Below are 21,001 nucleotides of genomic sequence, written 5' to 3'. Positions count from 1 at the left end.
AACCACGGAAATCCATCTTTAGGGCTGCCAACGGTGGGGTTCAAACCCACTATCTCCCAACTGCAAGCTCACAGCTGTGCGCCCCTATATGTCTTTTCTCGAATGTTTAATCCTGATGTAAACATGGTATGGTCACGCTTCCACCAAAGAAAGAGTTGAGATTCGCTGAGCATGTAGTACCGACCTCCACCCTGTCAACATCTCGTGTTCGGACGTACAGGGCTGCGCATCGCATATGACAACATTGCGAAGATCTGAACTTCTGCATAAACTACTAAACCTGGATTCTGTTCCCTTAGTTTATTGAACACTTTCACAATGCATTGCCTATGGTCACTTCTGAGTGGTTTTCCTCTTTTGTGCTTCACTACACATGATGGTCCTATCTCTTGCTCCATTTCACTCACTATGAATACTGACAATGACTGCTGCTGCAAGATGCAACACCTTATCTCCACACTGTACAACCTGGGACTTTCCCTCACTATGAGAAGACTTCCTGTGTTACACCACGCCTTGTGCCTTAATTTCTCATTACTTAATTACTATTTTATTAAAAAACATATATATATATATATATATATATATATATGTACACCGGTATATATGACAACCACATTTTAATTTGATTACATACTTTCCAAACTCTCTAAATATGATAAACTAAAATAAAATAAAATTTATGCGATGTACTACTTTACTTTGAGCTCGCATGCAGACGAGTGAGTACGACGGTTGCTTCTCCAATCAACTACGTCTATGTCCGCGTGCAAAGCCAAGGTGCTCAGCCTATTTGTTTACATCGGGATTAAACTCTCGTGAAAAGTGGTATAACCACACTACCAACTTGCTCAGTCCAGTATTTTTGCCATTTGTGGTAAGAGTGTGATTCCTCTATAGTTATCACACAGTGTTTCCCCCCCCTTTTTAAGATTGGTATTATTATTCCCTTTCCCCAGTCTTCTGGCACACAGATTAACAATCATTATAGAGGGAAATACTAGATTGTCTACTGTTTTTCCTCGTGCATAACTATACCATGCCTCAAAATTTTGGTTTCCATACAAAAAATCACACATAGGCACATAATTTTATTTCACATTGGCAAACAAATTATAGAACTTACTCTGTCATGAATCTGAAGACAAAATTTTGTTATTATTGAACAAAGAGGAACAGTGGACAGAGAATTGGAAAGAGTGGCTTGCAAAAAAATGTTAAACTCAGTGTTTGAGAAATTAACCATAAAATAAATTTTGTCAGATTGGCATTCAGGAATCGGATTCCTCATGAAAACAAAGTTCAAAAATATAATGGATGTATTTGATGTATGGCATGTTGCAAAATCCTTCATGAAGAAGATCAATAACAGCTGTGTTAAAAATTCCATACTGCATAAATGGAAATGGTCATTGTACAAATTGTACAAACATGTACGGTAGTCTTCTGTGACTTGTGACGGATATAATAAACGCCTAAAAGAGAAGTTTATCTCAGTTCTTCAACATGTAAGCAATGTCTCCTCCTGGGAAACAGCTGAAAATTTTAATTCTTGTCAGCATGAAGAACCAAGTAGTGAAAAACTAAGGCCTACAGCTTGGATTTAAAAAATTAACTAACATGAAATACTGTAGGAAATCCTTAGGAACAAATGATTCTTGTGTGACTTGGAACATATTAATCATTGTTATCACACAAGTAGCATCGAATATTACCACAAAAAAAAAAAAGGTTAAAATATATTCCAAAATGAATGTATTTCTCTTTTCAAAGAATATCCATAACATTACGATAGCTGTACTCAACCATAATGCCCATAGTGTTAACGGGGAAATTATAGGAGGTACCATACAATGTTCAAGGCGTCTAGTTTATGGGTTTACAAGACAAATCATACAAAATGTCTATGTTATGGTGCCAAGAATAGCTTGATAAAATCATATCTGACATGCCTCAAACTAAATTTGAGAAATTTATGATTCCAGAAATAAAGGAAAGAAGTAATATTCCAATAAACATGGGGTCTCTGACAAAAACAAACTGAATACAAGTGAAGCTAAGAGAAATTAGTTTTCTATACTAGGACTACAAGTAAAGTATTCAGTTGGCAGTTGCTTAGAGGAAAAATGAAATGGCGTATGGCTTTTAGTGCCGGGATATCCCAGCACGGGTTCGGCTCGCCAGTTGCAGGTCTTTCTATTTAACACCCGTAGGCGACCTGCGCGTCGTGATGAGGATGAAATGATAATGAAGACAACACATACACCCAGCCCCCGTGCCATAGGAATTAACCAATTAAGGTTAAAATCCCCGACCCGGCCGGGAATCGAACCCGGGACCCTCTGAACCGAAGGCCAGTATGCTGACCGTTCAGCCAACGAGTCGGACTGCTTAGAGGAAAGAATACAGATAAAAATGAAGGAGATCAATGGCTCTTTGGTAAGTAAAAAATGAAATGGCGTATGGCTTTTAGTGCCGGGAGTGTCCGAGGACAAGTTCGGCTCACCAGATGCAGGTCTTTTGATTTGATGCCCGTAGGCGACCTTCACGTCATGATGATGAAATGATGATGAAGACGACACATACACCCAGCCCCCGTGCCAGCGAAATTAACCAATTAAGGTTAAAATTCCCGACCCTGCCGGGAATCGAACCCGGGACCCCTGTAACCAACGGCCAGCACACTAACCATTTAGCCATGGAGCCGGACTCTTTAGTAAGTGAAAAAACTCCTTGTCCAGCACAAATCTCACATGGAATGACCAGAGTTTGAATCACCAGAGTAGCAGTGAGTGTCTGACGTTCTACCACCTGCATCAAGGAGGGGACTTAATTAGTGCTTCTATAATAACTATCAATGTTGTTCAATTTTAAGAAATACAAACAAACTGTACTTGGAACAAAGATTCTTGATATTGTGATTGGATTCTACCGTGTTGGTGACCTTGCAGTGTGTGAATCAGTTTCATGTTTACGCAGCTGCATTGCTGAATTCTAGACTTTCTAGCACTGTGATGTCATGCAAAGAACCACATAATGCAAAAGAAAGATATGTTGTGCCCTATCTGATTTTATTATAAAGATTCCAGTTTTTGCCATTCATCTTCTAATTTTCTATTTGTCATACGTTTGACGCTGTCATATTTTCAGTTTACTTCTCTCTTAAGTTAATAGACCAAGGCAGAGAAATGGGTACAGGGAAAAAGGATTGAACAAGAACTTCACAAAAAGGAAGACTCAGTTTAATCTAATATTATATTAAATCAACAGCCAAAACAAATGTAAATGAGGGTTTTTTTTTTGGTAATGTCTGAAGCTATCTCTTTTCAGTTTTGACTCGGTTAATTTATTACTGTTAGGCTCTTCAGTCTGCTGAAACTAACTTTGAGTATATAAATTTATGAACTACCTGAAGGAGAAAACAAATGGTAACAGTATTATACTTGAAAAAGAAACAACTTCATTATAATAGAACTTCAACTGCGTTCTTGAGAAAGTGATCCATGAATGGTGCAGAGAAAGGAGTTATGAAGGAGTCGAAAGCGGAGTCAGACTAGGCCACAAGAACAAGAACCTTTCAATTGACTGTCTAGCATTTGCAGACGATCTCGTGGTTTTCGCTGATTCCTTGGATGTGGCCACGAAGCAGATCAACCAGCTTCAAACACAAGCTGCAAAGGCGGGACTCCAAATCTCCTTTGAGAAAACAAAATTCATTACAAACATCAAACTGGCGCCAAGTGAGCTAGAAGGGACTCATGGAAAAGTCAGGGGAGTTGAAAAATTTAAGCACTGTATCTTGGTGAATAGATAGAACCTAACATGTCCGAAAAAGAAGCCTTTTCTTCACGCATAAATAAAATGGAAATGCCTTACCATCTGACTAAAAATGTCTATAACGAAAGATCTATATCTCTGAATGCAAAAATCAAATACTATTACACTGTCATCCAGCCAGAGGCTCTATATGCAGCGGAATGTCTCGCCATGAATAAAAAAGGCATGATGGAGAAATTGGAGGCCAAGGAAAGAAAGATTTTGAGAAAAATCTTAGGTCCAGTCAAAGACAACGGCGAGTTTAGGAGACGGCACAACCAGGAGTTGTCCTAGCATGTGGAGAAAATAACCGGTGTGATGCGGAAAAGGAGGATGACTTTTTATGGACACATGGCCCGAATGAATTCGACACAGTTAACCAACCTCATTTTCACTTTCCTCCAAGAGAAAAGGGCAAAGGGGACATGGTTCAGTGAGGTACAGAAAGATCTGCAGGAGACTGGGATCTCATTTGAAGATATCAAGGAGCGTATCCCACTTAATAAAAAACTCCAAGAACATCAGAGTGTCCTACCAAAGCCGAAGATAAAAACTGGTAAGGCATGGACAAAAGAGCGAAAGGAGCAACACCGTATACGAATGAAGGAATACTGGACCAACATTAAAGCTCAAGGGAAACAGTTGAAATTTTTTATTAATTTTTTATTATTTTTTTATTAATAGAAATTTGTGAGAAAACTTTGTAGAATAAAGCTGAGATCAGAGAAATCTAATATTTACAAAGTTATTTAAAAGATTAATATTTGCAATAAATATTGAACCTATACTTTATATACATTGGAGGTTGACTATATGAATTCAAAAGGGATGTATCACTAGATAAGACAACATAGCAGATCTGAAGATTTATCTTCTATCTTTCCACATCATTTAGAAATCATTGCTTCTGGTGAAAGCCATTGATAAATTTATTATATTCTCTTCCTCTCAAGCGTCTTTTAAGTTTGAGCTACCTGTTTTGTTGATGAACTATCTGATTAATTTAAGGTAGTGCCATTACCAGTAGTTTACTGTGAAAATATAATTGTGTTGAAAGGTATCTTATCATTTCAGTCAAATGGGCCAAACACTTCAGAAAGCTAAAAAGAGAATGGAAGACCATTTCAACAAATTTGGGTTTGGAAAAGGCAAAAAGAAGGACGGAAGTACTGAAGAGGCTCCAGGAAGTTGTAAGTATTTATACTGTTTTTTATTCATACAATTATGTATGGACTTGTCCATGAATGCGTTGCAAACTTTGGGCTGGGAAGATATTGTAATAGCAGTTGAATCATGACTGAGAAGTGATATTATGGATGTAGACATTTTTTCATCGAACTGAAGATTTTGTCATAGGAACAGGATAGATAGGAGGGGAATATTCATACTAATGAAAGAAAAATTGGTAAGCTTCAGAAAAATTAAGGATAAGAAACATGAAATTCTAGGTGTAAGGCTCATCTCTAAAGATAATAGGTAACTTAATGTTTTTAGGGTGTACAGACCTGGCAAGGCTTGCATTTGCACTGATGCAGATTTATGTGATGCTACAAAAAGGAATGTTCTTGTAGTGGGTGATCTCAATTTACCAAATGTTAACTGGGAAGGTAATACAAATGCCAGAAAGCATGACCAACAAATGGAGAATAAGTTAATGTGGGAAAGACAGTTGAATCAGCAAGTTATGGAACCAACTAGAGGGAAGAATATTCTAGAGCAGATAAACTCTACATAAAAACTGACCTGATAGATGGTATAAATGATCAGCAACTTCTTTTTGTTGTAGTTAGAAATAAAAGCAAAAGAAATGAAGGTTGTACAATTAGGAATGTTTGGCAATACCATATGGTTGATGAAAGAGGGATGGGGTAGTTTAAAAGAAAAAGTAATTATGATCAGTTGAAAATGGCAAATAAAAATATAAGCAGACTGTGAGATGGGTTTAAAGCAGTTGTTGAGGAATGTGAAAACAGATATGTACCCCTATAGGTGGTAAGGAATAGTAAAGACTCTTTATATTATCTTTTTCTCCTACCGAGCTCGATAGCTGCAGTCGCTTAAATGCGTCCAGTATCCAGTATTCGGGAGATAGTGGGTTCGAATCCCACTGTCGGCAGCCCTGAAGATGGTTTTCCGTGGTTTCCCATTTTCACACAAGGCAAATGCTGGGGTTGTACCTTAATTAAGGCCACGGCCGCTCCCATCCCACTCCTAGCCCTTCCCTGTCCCATCGTCGCAGTAAGACCTATCTGTGTCGGTGCGACGTAAAGCAACTAGCTTTTTCTCCTGAACCCTAAGGTTGGTGGGTAACATGCATGCATTCAAAGTGTTTCCTTTTCTTTGGCCAACAGCTTCAAGTGGCAATAAGTGTGCTTGCCTTTGATGCTGTCTATAACTTGTACTCTAGGTATTCTCTTCTATCTTCCTACCTTCCAGTTTCCCATCAAAGAGGGTGGTGCACCAGTCAGAATAACAAAACAAGTGACAAATAAAGCTATTACTTCTCCTGTTTAAGGTTTCAACCATGTCTCATTTGGTCTTTTGAGAATGCTTTCATTTGTGACTCTTATCAGTTAAAGGTATTCTTAGGAGTTGACGCCAGCACTACGTCTGAAATGCCTTGAGTTTGAATGCTTCTGCATTTTGCAGGGTCCAGCTTTCTGACCCAAAGCTTACAGAACTCCACACAAGATTTTTCATGAGATGCTTTCGTACCTCAATGAATCTTAGATGATAGTGGACACTTCTTTTTTGAGAAAGCTTCTTTCACCTTCACAGTGTGGGGTTTACTTCTCTCATCTCCTATTTTTTTCCTATTTTTATTTTTTATCATAATATTGTATTGTTTAGTAGTTGCAAGATGTTTTAATTGTAAGTGTTTTTATTTCAATTTTGCACATGTGGATACTGTATTTTCTGGGAAGAGAGGCCCTAATGGCCTTAATCATGCCAGACAAAATAAATCTATTGTATTGTATATATTTTCTGTTAGATGTGATCAGACTTCTTAGATATCTGAATTCCTTTACTTGATGTACCATAGTTATCTCATACTGCACCTCTCATTTAGCACTTCATTCATGTGATTTAGTGCTTTTTCCTTATCTTTTTCAATCACAGTTATCAGTACTAATCATATTGCAAATTGTATTGTGCCATACAGTTTGCCATTGACTTGTATGCCATGATTGTTGGTAGCTAAAATAAATATATATTTTTTGCTTCTTCTATATGGATGTTAAACAATACAGTATTGGTGATAGTCCACACCTTTGTCTTCTGGCTTTCCAATTTTTACTTCCACTCTTTGCTTGCCAATTAATGCTGTCTGATTCTTGTAATGGTGGTAGAGTGTTCTTCTTGTCCCTAAGTTTATTTAAAGTTTTCTTAGGATTTCAAACAGCACATTCCAGTTTACATTATCTAAGGCTTACTCTATATCAATGAACACAATTACCATTGCTCTGCTTTATTCTGGGGATTTGTCGATAACGTCTCTAGAATTGATGATGGCTTTGTATGTGCCTCTTCCTTTCCTAAATACAGACTTCTTGTGAAATATTATCATCTATCTTCCTCTCTATCTGGTGGTAGATAATTCGAGTCATGATTTTAGAGACATGGGAGAGGAGGTTCAACATTCTATGATCTTCACACATCTGTGCTCTATGCTTTTCTGTGGATAGGAATAATTTGCTCAAAATTATTTAGGATTCCTCCTGTTAAGTACATTTCATTTATTAGCTTTCATAGATTATCTTTGGCTTCATCTCCTGGGGCCTGTAAGATTTCTGCAGGTATTCCATCTGGCCCTGAAACCTTTCTCTGTCTTAATCCCTTGAAAGCCTCATCAATTTTTTATCTGAGTATTGGTGGTCCAGCCTCACTAACTTTCAGCTTTCATTTGGCCCTCACTTTCCAGGACATCTGTGTCCAGAATTCCTTGATAGACTTCTGTGTACAAAGAAATAAAGAGATTATGAAGGAGGTGCAGGTGAGAAAGAAATAAGAGTTAGGAATGGTTGTTGGAGTAAGGAGTTGGGATGGAGTTAGGATAAAATGCCATGTCTGAAATATTTATTTCATTATTGTTTGTATAAAGAAGATGTACCAAATGAATGGGGTCTTGCTAAGGTAGCCCCTTCTTTCCCTGTATTAACACCTAGGTACTTACAGTAATCCCCATGAGTTACTGTCGTCCCATAAACTCATAATTAAAAATTGAGAGGACGTCTCCTCTTTGTAATACTTACAACCTGCCTTTTCATCCCGTTAACCATTGTCTACTGTCCAACTCACAACTTATTCTAGGACATTCTGCAGTCACTCACAATCCTATAACTTACTATAACTAACTATGCAGTATAAAATCATATGCAAAATGCCTTATCTGTGATTTCTGTTCCTTACTCATATCATTTATATTTATAAGAAAAGACAGAAGTCCAATAACACTGCCTTGCAGGACCTCCCTCTGAACCATTACAGGATCAGATAATGCTTCACCTACTTTAATTCAGTCACTTTTTATCTGTTACGAAAGGTGTCATTTTTGTCAATAATCTTCCATGATCTACCTTGTCAATAGCCTTGGATAAGTCAATAGCAATACAGTCAATTTGACCTCCTCAATCTAAAATATCTGCTATATCTAGTTGAAATCCTACAAGTTGAGGCTCACAGGAATAACCTTTCCTAAACCTGAACTGCCTTCCATCAAACTATATAAAAAGTTTGCAAACATGTCTAATATAATAAGAAAGAATGCTTTCCCAAAGCTTACATGTAACACACCTCAAGTTAACAGGCCTGTAATTTTCCGCTGTACGTTTATCACCATTTCTTTTGTATGCTGGTGTTACAATTTCAACTCTCCATTCATTTAGTACAGATTCTTTATGCAAACAGTAATCAGATGTTTCAGATATCACAGCCCATTGCCTTCAGTATATCCCTAGAAGTCTTATTAATTTCAGCTCCTTTTCTTGCTTTCAATTTTTGTATCTTTTTGAAAATATCTTTATTATCACATGAAAATTCTAGTACTTCACCGGTATTAGTCACCTCCTCTTCCTGGACATTATTCTTATATCCAGCTATCTTTATATATTGCTTACCAAATACTACCTTCCATAAATCCTCACATATACATTCCCCTTCGTCATTTATAATTCTTGGAATGTCCTTCCTGGAACCCGTTTCTGCCTTAAGGTATGTGTATATCACCTTCCATTCTTTTGCTTAAACTCATATGATGGGCAATAATGCTTGCTATCATGTTATCCTTAGGTGACTTCTTCTGTAAATTTAATTTTGTGTTAAGTCCCTCCTTACTTCCATGACTTTTCCTAATTCTATTTCTGCTTTACGGTTAGGGGCATGCAGCTGTGAGCTTGCATCTGGGAGATAGAGAGTTCAAACCCCACTGTCGGTAGCCCTGAAGATGGTTTTCCGTGGTTTCCTATTTTCAGACCAGACAAATGCTGGGGCTGTGCCTTAATTAAGGCCATGGTCGCTTCCTTCACACTCCTATCCCTTTTCTATCCCATCATCGCCATAAGACCTATCTGTGTCAGTGCAACGTATATCAGCTTGTAAAGAAAATAAAAAAAATAAAATGATATTTAATTCCAACCTGCACTTCCTCCTTAATCTCTTTGCTATTCCGTACCACTTTTAAAAGAACATACCTGGTTTCAGACTCCTCAATAACGGCTTTAAATCCATCTTATAAGATGCTTATGTTTTTATTTACCATTCTCCACTGATCATAATGACTTCTCAAAAACTGTCTCATGTTTCCTTATCAACCACATGATACTGCCTAATATTCCTACTTTACAAACTTCCTTTCTATCACATTTAACTTATTTTTAACTACTGCAAAAACAGTTTTGTGATCACTTACACCATCTATCACTTCAGTTTCCCTATAGAGCTCATGTGATTTTATTAGTCCCACATCTAGAATAATCTTCCCTCTAGTTGGTTCTATCGCTTTCTTATTCTCATTCGGTTGTTACGTAGTTTGTGTGAGTGTATATCATAATTGACATGTGAGGAAACTCTGAAATTTAAAGATAATTGCATGATTTGTCATTTATCTATGGCACAACATTCACTTCCATGTTGCCATATGTTACATATGAATTTGATAATGAACTACAAGTCAATTGTCCCTTGTACTGCACTGAGAAAGCAAAAACAAAGCCTGTTTTTTTTATTCTCTCTCATTTTTCCACATTAGTGCTCTTTATGTTGTCTGGTAATTCATGTGTCTTTCTTCCTTTCATTATTCTGTTCTTTTCTTAATATGTGGTGTAAAGAACCTTGGCGTTAACTCTGAAAATAAATTTACAGTCAATCAGAGAAAGCACTTGACTGCATTTTGATTTCAGGTCTATATTTCTAGTTTTATAAATATTTATTTGTGGTTGACAGATTTAAGTCGGCGGAACTCACTGGAGCAAGGTGAACATGGTCGTGAGTCCGAATTTGTAGTCTTGAAGGAGCGAAAACTTGTACCAATGCTACCAGTACTTCAAGGAATGCAGCGTTTTTCCTTCCTTCTTGAAACATGTCAGCCAGGTTCTATTCCTGATCCTCCACTCCTGGCTGCTATACTGGATCTGGTATGTCTTATTGATATTTGTAAAATGCACCTAGATAAAGAAGCATTGGATGAAAAAAACTCTACAAAAATATAGGAATTAGGCGGAATACTGTAGAATTCCTATTTCAGCCAGCTTGCAATCTAAATATTACTGCTTCTAACTGATTTGTTCAGGTTCCTGTTATATCCCAGCAGGATGCGTGCATGTTGACCACAGCATTTATAATAGAGACTGTTTTATTCTTAGTTCTTCCATCTGTTGGGGTTGATTATTCAGATGTATAATGTGACGATTTCAATACAATTACCGTATTTCACGGCATAATCGTCGCACTTTTTATACCAAAATTTTCGAAAAAAATTGTAGGGTGCGACCATTATACGATGAATATTTAATACCAGTATTTGTATTACTCAAAAAATGTATTTATAACTAAATTGTATTTGATACAAATTTAAGATGCATGTAATACTCGCGTTTATACATCAAAATAATTAAAATAGTCTAAAACAAAATTCATAATTTTTCGCAACAATTCGGCGAACGTTTTTCCAACCTGAAAATAAAAATGAACGTATTAAGTTAATTTGTCATTAATTTGAGTATTAAAGTTAAAATATTACACTTGCAAAAAATTATCGCTTTGTTGTGAAATGCGGACTTACCGGTACGCAGTTTATTCCAAATCTTAGGTGTCGCTATCGCAGGTTTCCCTATCTGATGCGCCGTCCTCGCCTCTGTTCATACCAGTATCAGATTCTTCATCTCCCTGCCACACTGCGTCATCTTTGGAACCGTCTAGTGCATTCGAAATCCCAGTCCTTTTGAAGCTCTTGGAGACTAGTTCAGGTGGTATGAGATCCCAACTCTTCTTCACCCACGAGCATAACAAGTCCAAGGGTGGACGCCTGATATTTCCCGCGGGCGTCAATTGCTGATCGTCGCTCATCATCCACTCGTAAAATCGACGTAAGTGGTCTTTAAAGGGTTTATTAACACATACGTCTAGTGGCTGCAAAGCAGATGTTAGGCCACCAGGAATGACTATCTGTCGTGTCTTATTTGTAGTGAGAATTTGCTTCACTTCGTTCACGAGGTGACCTCGGAAACTATCTAAAACAAGCAGAGCTGGTTGTTTTAGTAGTGCACCAGGTCTTCTATTCCACAGTTTTAACCCAGTCCAGCATGAGTTCTACGTCCATCCAACCCTTTGGTTGCACTCGTACATGAATTCCACGGGGAAACTGTATATTCTTAGGCATCGTTTTCCTCTTGAAAATGATGTAAGGCGGCAACTTTCTCCCGTCAGCTGTAATGGCTAGCATTGCCGTGCATCGCAACTTCTCACTACCGCTGGTTTTCATTAATACACTCCGTGATCCTTTTAGCGCAATAGTGCTGTTGCGAGGCATATCAAAAAAGATTGGAGTCTGATTGGCATTACCGATTTGAGAAAGCAAGTACGAAGTTTCCTTGCGCAAACGTATGACAAATCGGTGAAAATTTACAATCTTGTCCGTGTAATCAGCAGGCAACTTTTGGCTTAGTGTTGTTCTCCTTCGCACTGACAGATTGTGTCGTCGCATGAACCCCTTAATCCACCCACGAGTCGCCTTAAACTGAGTTACCGGTATGTTGTGTTTGCGCGCTACCTCCTGTCCCTTAATTTGTAACATTTCATATGATACACTGCAGCCATTGTTACGTATTTCACTGACGTACCTACACACTTCTTTGTCAATTATAGGAAACTTCCCTGTTTTAGGACCTCTAAACGCGCGTCTAGAAGGGTTTGTGCTTTTTAGCTTGTTTACTTTCCGCCAGTCACGCACCATCTTTTCACTCACAGAAAATTTTCTTTCTGCCGCTCTGTTCCCGTGCTGTTCAGCGAAGGCAATTACGCTTAGCTTGAAGCCCGCAGAATAGTTTCTATATTTACCCATAATCGCTTATAAATGCTTCACACGTTAATGTTTTGCGATATAAATGACTTTCCGTAATTGTTCACTATTAAAACAAATTATTTCTGCAATCACCCAAAACACAAATTAAAAACTTAAATTCTCACGCACACATGTCTACAGTAATCACGTAAATCTGAAACAAATAAATGCATCTGTGATCTGTCCATTCCAGAGCAGCCAATACTGTTAGGCAGCAAGGAAGCATGCTGCAATTTGTTATTAGTTGAGCTCGTTGGTTGCGACACACTACTGCGCTTGCGCAAAGCTCGCAAACCGGAGCTCTAGCTAGCGCAGTGTAGATCTACTGTATAGTTGACTGTATTCCGAGACGTCAGTAACAAACATTCATTTTTTTCAATTTCTTTTAAACATACGGTAATTAGGTTAATATTTCTTCCCAGTTATTGATGATTTTACATTACATTACTGACGAGTTTATAAAATAAAACTTTAATAGCATTGGATAATAATTATCTTGACTGCTTGGGTAAAAGTTTTCATCCCATGCCCGGACACGTATGACGTAGTAGTAAGATAAGAGTCTAGCGATGACAACTGAGACATTGTAAATAATTCGGCTGAATAATTCCGTGGAAATCTGCGTTATCATCTTGGATTTCACTTCGTGCGCAATAACACAGGAGCCGGCCCCATGGTGTAGGGGTAGCGTGCTTGCCTCTTACACGGAGGCCTCGGGTTCAATTCACGGCTGGGTCAAGGAATTTTACCTGTATCTGAGGGCTGGTTCGAGGTCCATTCAACCTACCTAGCCGGTATTTCCTGGCGACGTTGCCGATAAGCGATAACTTACAGCCTTACGTATTTCAAATGGGAACTCCTAATATGTACAGTAGGTGGTGAATAAATAGTACACTGTCTCGCGACCACGTTGTCAAACTGCCGATAGCCTACCGGTAAGCATAATATGTAGGTGGTGAATAAACAGTACACTGTCTCGCGACCACGTTGTCAAACTGCCGATAGTCTACCGGTAATCCATGCGTCGTACATATACCGGTATTATTTATTTATACGTTGTGCAACATGTCGCAAACGTGACTGTGTTGCCAAATTGTCCATAAACCATACACGTATTTAAATTGCGCATTCATGTGCAACTTACGTTGCAGTTCCATTTACCTTTTAACCAGATTAGTGAACAAAATTTGGACGTGCGACGATTATGTAATTAAAGGTTTAAAGTCCGATTTTTGTATTGAAAATAAAGGATGCGACGATTATGCGGTGGCGACGATTATGCCGTGAAATACGGTATTTTTGTAAGCAATGTGTTCATGCTCAATAATAAAAGTAATTCTTGTATGATCATAAAAATTGGTGACAAGGAAAACTTTCAGAGTGTTCTGTGATTAGTGACTGAATTGAAATACAACTGTCGTGTTACCTATATAACCTCAACTATGTACATATCATATTCCTACCATTCAATTAATTTTGTGTAAGACATAACTCAAAACATTCCTACATGGATGCAGACAAGTTTAGGTGATTTTTGGCGGTAATGAATGCCAATCAACAGGCACTCTTAGATCAACTATGAAGTCAAGCACCAGTTCAACCTACTTAACCTGTTATTAATTTTAATACATTTCTAATTCCACCCTTTGAATGTTTCAACCCGCAAGCAGAGAACTTTCAAAATTACTGGCAAAGTTTTGAAAACTATCTACAGTTGAAAAATGTATTTACCAACAAGAAATACGCCTCTCAGATGCTACTTAATTTGATTGGATTTAGGAGTTATAACACATTATCTGCACTAGTGGCACCAAAAACACCTAATGACTTTGGTTATGAAAACCTAGAAAAACACCATTGTTCTAAGAATAATGTTCCTATAGCCCAGCATAGGTTTCTATCACCTTACCAGCTTGAAAACCAACCTATTGCGGACTATATGGCTACATTAAGGCATGTTACATTTGAATGCGACTTCAATTCTGCATGTGAATGTAAGGTAAGCATTGCTGATACCGTATTTCACGGCATAATCGTCGCCACCGCGTAATCGTCGCATCCTTTATTTTCAATACAAAAATCGGACTTTAAACCTTTAATTACATAATCGTCGCACGTCCAAATTTTGTTCACTAATCTGGTTAAAAGGTAAATGGAACTGCAACATAAGTTGCACATGAATGCGCAATTTAAATACGTGTATGGTTTATGGGCAATTTGCCAACACAGTCACGTTTGCGACATGTTGCACAACGTATAAATAAATAATACCGGTATATGTACGACGCATGGCTTACCGGTAGGCTATCGGCAGTTTGACAACGTGGTCGCGAGACAGTGTACTATTTATTCACCACCTACATATTATGAGTTCCCATTTGAAATATGTAAGGCTGTAAGTTATCGCTTATCGGCAACGTCGCCAGGAAATACCGGCTAGGTAGGTTGAATGGACCTCGAACCAGCCCTCAGATACAGGTAAAATTCCCTGACCCGGCCGTGAATTGAACCCGAGGCCTCCGTGTAAGCGGCAAGCACGCTACCCCTACACCATGGGGCCGGCTCCTGTGTTATTGCGCACGAAGTGAAATCCAAGACGATAACGCAGATTTCCACGGAATTATTCAGCCGAATTATTTACGATGTCTCAGTTGTCATCGCTAGACTCTTATCTTACTACTACTACGTCATAAGTGTCCGGGCATGGGATGAAAACATTTATCCAAGCAGTCAAGATAATTATTATCCAATGCTATTAAAGTTTTATTTTATAAACTCGTCAGTAATGTAATGTAAAATCATCAATAACTGGGAAGAAATATTAACCTAATTACCGTATGTTTAAAAGAAATTGAAAAAAATGAATGTTTGTTACTGACGTCTCGGAATACAGTCAACAACTATACAGTAGATTTACACCGCGCTAGCTAGAGCTCCGGTTTGCGAGCTTTGCGCGAGCGCAGTAGTGTGTCGCAACCAACGAGCTAAACTGATAAATTGTTGCATGCTTCCTTGCTGCCTAACAGTATTGGCTGCTCTGGAATGGACAGATCACAGATGCATTTATTTGTTTCAGATTTACGTGATTACTGTAGACATGTGTGCGTGAGAATTTAAGTTTTTAATTTGTGTTTTGGGAGTTTGCAGAAATAATTTGTTTTAATAGTGAACAATTACGGAAAGTCATTTATATCGCAAAACATTAACGTGTGAAGCATTTATAAGCGATTATGGGTAAATATAGAAACTATTCTGCGGGCTTCAAGCTAAGCGTAATTGCCTTCGCTGAACAGCACGGGAACAGAGCTGCAGAAAGAAAATTTTCTGTGAGTGAAAAGTTGGTGCGTGACTGGCGGAAAGTAAAAAAACAAGCTAAAAAGCACAAACCCTTCTAGACGCGCGTTTAGAGGTCCTAAAACAGGGAAGTTTAGGTACGTCAGTGAAATACGTAACAATGGCTGCAGTGTATCATACGAAATGTTACAAATTAAGGGACAGGAGGTAGCGCGCAAACACAACATACCGGTAACTCAGTTTAAGGCGACTCGTGGGTGGATTAAGGGGTTCATGCGACGACACAATCTGTCAGTGCGAAGGAGAACAACACTAAGCCAAAAGTTGCCTGCTGATTACATGGACAAGATTGTAAATTTTCACCGATTTGTCATACGTTTGCGCAAGGAAACTTCGTACTTGCTTTCTCAAATCGGTAATGCCGATCGGACTCCAATCTTTTTTGATATGCCTCGCAACAGCACTATTGCGCTAAACGGATCACGGAGTGTATTAATGAAAACCAGCGGTAGTGAGAAGTTGCGATGCACGGCAATACTAGCCATTACAGCTGACGGGAGAAAGTTGCCGCCTTACATCATTTTCAAGAGGAAAACGATGCCTAAGAATATACAGTTTCCCCGTGGAATTCATGTACGAGTGCAACCAAAGGGTTGGATGGACGTAGAACTCATGCTGGACTGGGTTAAAACTGTGTGGAATAGAAGACCTGGTGCACTACTAAAACAACCAGCTCTGCTTGTTTTAGATAGTTTCCGAGGTCACCTCGTGAACGAAGTGAAGCAAATTCTCACTACAAATAAGACACGACAGATAGTCATTCCTGGTGGCCTAACATCTGCTTTGCAGCCACTAGACGTATGTGTTAATAAACCCTTTAAAGACCACTTACGTCGATTTTACAACGAGTGGATGATGAGCGGCGATCAGCAATTGACGCCCGCCGGAAATATCAGGCGTCCACCCTTGGACTTGTTATGCTCGTGGGTGAAGAAGAGTTGGGATCTTATACCACCTGAACTAGTCTCCAAGAGCTTCAAACGGACTGGGATTTCGAATGCACTAGACGGTTCCGAAGATGACGCAGTGTGGCAGGGAGACGAAGAATCTGATACTGGTATTAACAGAGGCGAGGACGGCGCATCAGATAGCGAAACCTGCGATAGCGACACCTAAGATTTGGAATAAATTGCGTACCGGTAAGTCCGCATTTCACAACAAAGCGATAATTTTTTGCAACTGTAATATTTTAACTTTAATACTCAAATTAATGACAAATTAACTTAATACGTTCATTTTTATTTTCAGGTTGGAAAAACGTTCGCCGAATTGTTGCGAAAAATTATGAATTTTGTTTTAGACTATTTTAATTATTTTGATGTATAAATGCGAGTATTACGTGCATCTTAAATTTGTATCAAATACAATTTAGTTATAAATACATTTTTTGAGTAATACAAATACTGGTATTAAATATTCATCAAATAATGGTCGCACCCTACAATGTTTTTCGAAAATTTTGGTATAAAAAGTGCGACGATTATGCCGTGAAATACGGTATACAGTATTTCTAAGAGCACAGTTCATCAAGGGAATTTACGACAGTTCAAGTCATGAACAATACTCCAGGCAAATGCTCAAGAATTTAACAAAATTGTAACAAAATCTATCACTCTTGAAGCGTATACAAGGGTACTTACAATGATTATGTTCTAAAAATCAATCACAAATCAAGGCAGGATGCATCTCACGATGATCAAAGCCAAACAACACCAGCAAACAAGTCCAGATAAAAAATTGACTACAAAGAATTTTGAATTCAAAATATGTTTTTACGTTGTGGTACAGACAATCATCTAGCGAAGGACTGATTTTAATAATCTGAAATGCAGTTCATGTGGAAAATTCAGCCATATTAAGAAAGTGTGCATACAAGCCTTTCCTAGCAATGAGAAGGCATTCCGAAGTTGACTCTCATTTTCTTCAAACATTTGGCGTTAGCCATATAATAGACATTTTTCAATATAATGACTATTGCAAAGAAATTTTAGGCTACAGTTCCGAGATTTGAAGTAGATTCTGGAGTGGGTTTTACCTTGCTATCATGTTGTAGTTTCAAAGTTCTTGCATACCTGCCAACCCTTCCGATTTACCCGGAAACCTTCCGTTTTTTAACTCATCTTTCGATTTTCCGATTTATTTTTACTTCTTCCTATTTTTGATCAATATAACCTCCAGTACGGCGAATGCTTTCCGTAGGATAAAGGATAAATTCTTATGTGCTTGTGTAATTTATGAAACCTCATTTTTAAGCGTATTTATTTGATGCTTTATTTCACAAGTGTTTTGTCCTTCACCTTCGTGTATTGTGTTTCCCGTTCACCACAGCAGGGTGTGCGCTTTATACAGTTGGGGATTCAGGACGGCAATCGTCCTGTAAGCAAGAGGCTCTAGCGTGCTCTAGCGACTCAGTTAATCAGGACGGAAGAATGAGTTTGTTATTGTGTTGTTCACGCGCTGTTAACATTGTTTCTGTGCGTAGTTTTGTTGGAGTTGTAGGCCACATGTTTTTTCTTGCGTTTCTATGCTTTCTCCCTCTGTCAAAGTCGTATGTTAATAATGTATGGGACATATTGTATTGTTTTGTATGTGGTAGTTTCACGTATTTTAGTGCAAAATTTTAATGAATTGAATGTTTTTAAGGGGGTTGTGTCAGTGACAGTTTCTGGTATTTTCTCTTCTCATAATGGCCAAAAAATATAATGAACGTTATCTTCAAGTGTTCAGAGATACCTATAAATTTCCATTCATTTTGCCGTCTGATAAAGGAAACTACTGTATTTTCTCGCATAATCAACACTCTTGCATAATTTACGCATTCCAATATTTTTGAGTCCAAAGTGGAGAAAAAGAAATGTTCACATATTTGACACACCCACAACTAACCAAGAAGCACTACTACGTGATGTAACACGAGCACTTATGCAGGTCCTGCCTTGGGTAGATGTCTATGGCGTGCTACTTCTGAGGCTAGGTTAATCGCTTGTGACTTCCACTTCCTATTATAAAGCTGTTTGAGTATTTGACTGTATTATAGACCAAAGAGGAGCATATGGCTGACCACCATGCCCTGTACTGCCATCTGGTTGTGATTATTATAACTATCAACTAGCCATACTCAGCCATATATCGATAGAGCGAGGAAATGTGCAGGAGTTTAAAAATATAAAAATTATTGAAACTGCTCTAAAAATTGGGGCCGGCGATCGTGAGATCAGGAAGAACAATGAAAAATTGGGAGTATCCCACTTAAATCAGAGGAGTTGGCACGTCTGTTTATTACATTAGCTTGTAACATTGCTCACATGACCCTTCAAAGGACAGGTTACAGAATGGAGGTTAGTGAGTCACTATCCACTTCATCATGTAATCACGTACATTATATAAACAATTTAGTACTGATAAGTCACATTACATAGCACTTGTTATCATACCAAACAAGGAAACACAATTTAAGCTGAATACTAAATGCAGTAGATCACATTAAATTAACAGTCAAGTGGCATATCCAAATGAAAATAGTATAAGAGTGCATATATCAAAATCTGACTCACTGATGATCCTGAGAAAAATGGCGCCAACTGCTGCTGTTGTGTGAAACGCCTCTCCAGTAAATCTCATTAATTAGCAAGATTAACAGCCAACAAGTGCCATTTGTGACTTTCTCAGTGTAACTAAACTGTCATTGACCTGAAGCATATTTCAGTATGTCCGCGAAAGAAGCTATTCATCGTGTAGCGTCTATTGAAGATGTTATGAAGGACTTCCAAGGCCGCCTGGAACACGTCGCAAGCTGCACCTGCCGCGCGGATGAGCTGCAGCGGCTAAAGGCTGAGTTCTCCCAGTTCCAAGAAAAGGTGTCTAGTGAGCTGAAGGACATAACAAAAGCTGGAATTTACTGAACTGCGCCTCGAACAACAGGCTGAACTGCTTGATGAAGCTGAACAGTACAGCCGGCGGAACTGCTTAGTGCTGCATGGTATTCCAGAGGAGCCGGCAGAGAACGTTTACGATAAAGTTATCAACACGATGAAGGGCAAGTTAAATGTAGATATAACTATGTCTGATATAGATCGTTGCCATCGTTTAAGAGTGCTAAAACGAACCACAGCTCAGGTTGTTGCTACGGGTAAGTGCCCTATAATTATAAAGTTCGTGCGTTACCATGACCGGGACAGAGTTTGGAGGGCCAAGCGGCTGTTAAAAGGAACTGGCCTTCTACTGACAGAATCCCTGACAGGTATCAGAAAAACTATTCTAAACAGGGCACGTGATCACTTCGGACTCCGACGGGTGTGGGCACAGGACGGCCGCATTGTTGTTTTGAAAGACAATGGACAGAAAATGTTTGTTAGCAGCATGGCACAATTAATAAGCCTTATGTGAGCGACGAGATTGACTAGGAAAAACAATGAGTGATATAATAGCGTATAATGTTTGTGTATGTGAATGTGATAATGTGTGTGAGAGTGATTGTGTAAATATTTCTGGAGGTGCTTATGAAACAACTAGGGTGAGTAGTTTGAATTTTTCTGTTGACAATGGCTAACGTAAATGAGTAAATTATTTATACCGACCAGCATGTCCGTGATGTCATTGACCCTATCCCTCTTCATTGTCGTCCGCCTTCACCCTTACCTCCCCCTTCACCAGCTGGGAGACATTCTTAGGGAAAGGTTAGCTCCCCACCAACAATATTTTCAGTGTTGTCATATCAATGCACAATCGCTTCTTTGTCACTTTGACGAAATACAGGCTCTATTTAGTAACAGTAACTTGCATTGTATTTGTTTAACAGAGACATGGTTACAGCAGTCACTCAAATCTGATCTCGTAAAGCTGAATAACATGGCGTTACATCGCCTAGATCGTTTAAATCGTGTAGGGGGCGGTTGCGCTATATATTGCTGTAGCGACTTAAAAAGTAAAATAATTATGACCTCAGATCGTAAGACTCCATTTCGACCTGAATTCATGTTTGTTGAACTCTTGGTTAGTAATCAAAAACTACTGATCGGAGTGGTATACAAGGTGCCAGACATACAACATATATCTGACCTAGAAGTGGCATTATCGAAGTTAACTCCGCTGTACGAAAACATAATCATTCTTGGTGACTTCAATACTAATCTCCTGGTTACAAGTAACGAATCAACATACTTACAAAACTTATTCCATGGCATGGATTACAATATACTGACACTAGACGCGACTAACCATGTTCACAGAATAAACCACACTTCTCACACACTGATTGAACTTGCGTATATCACA

The 21,001-nt window shown here is 38.5% G+C and overlaps 1 protein-coding gene across 1 annotated transcript in view; it reads left to right on the top strand.

Moving 5' to 3' along the window:
• The window catches only part of unc80 (unc80, NALCN channel complex subunit), a 1,117,323-nt gene that overhangs the window by 657,253 nt on the left and 439,069 nt on the right, over positions 1-21,001 (top strand). Inside the window, exons 26-27 of the mRNA XM_067137759.2 lie at positions 4,891-5,006; positions 10,258-10,448. Coding sequence (XP_066993860.2) covers positions 4,891-5,006; positions 10,258-10,448 — 307 coding nt within the window. The remainder of the gene's footprint in view (positions 1-4,890; positions 5,007-10,257; positions 10,449-21,001) is intronic.

This window comes from Anabrus simplex, chromosome 1 (assembly GCF_040414725.1).
Source record: "Anabrus simplex isolate iqAnaSimp1 chromosome 1, ASM4041472v1, whole genome shotgun sequence".
Taxonomy (NCBI): Eukaryota; Metazoa; Arthropoda; class Insecta; order Orthoptera; family Tettigoniidae; genus Anabrus; species Anabrus simplex.
This window is presented reverse-complemented; position numbering and strand designations above follow the sequence as displayed.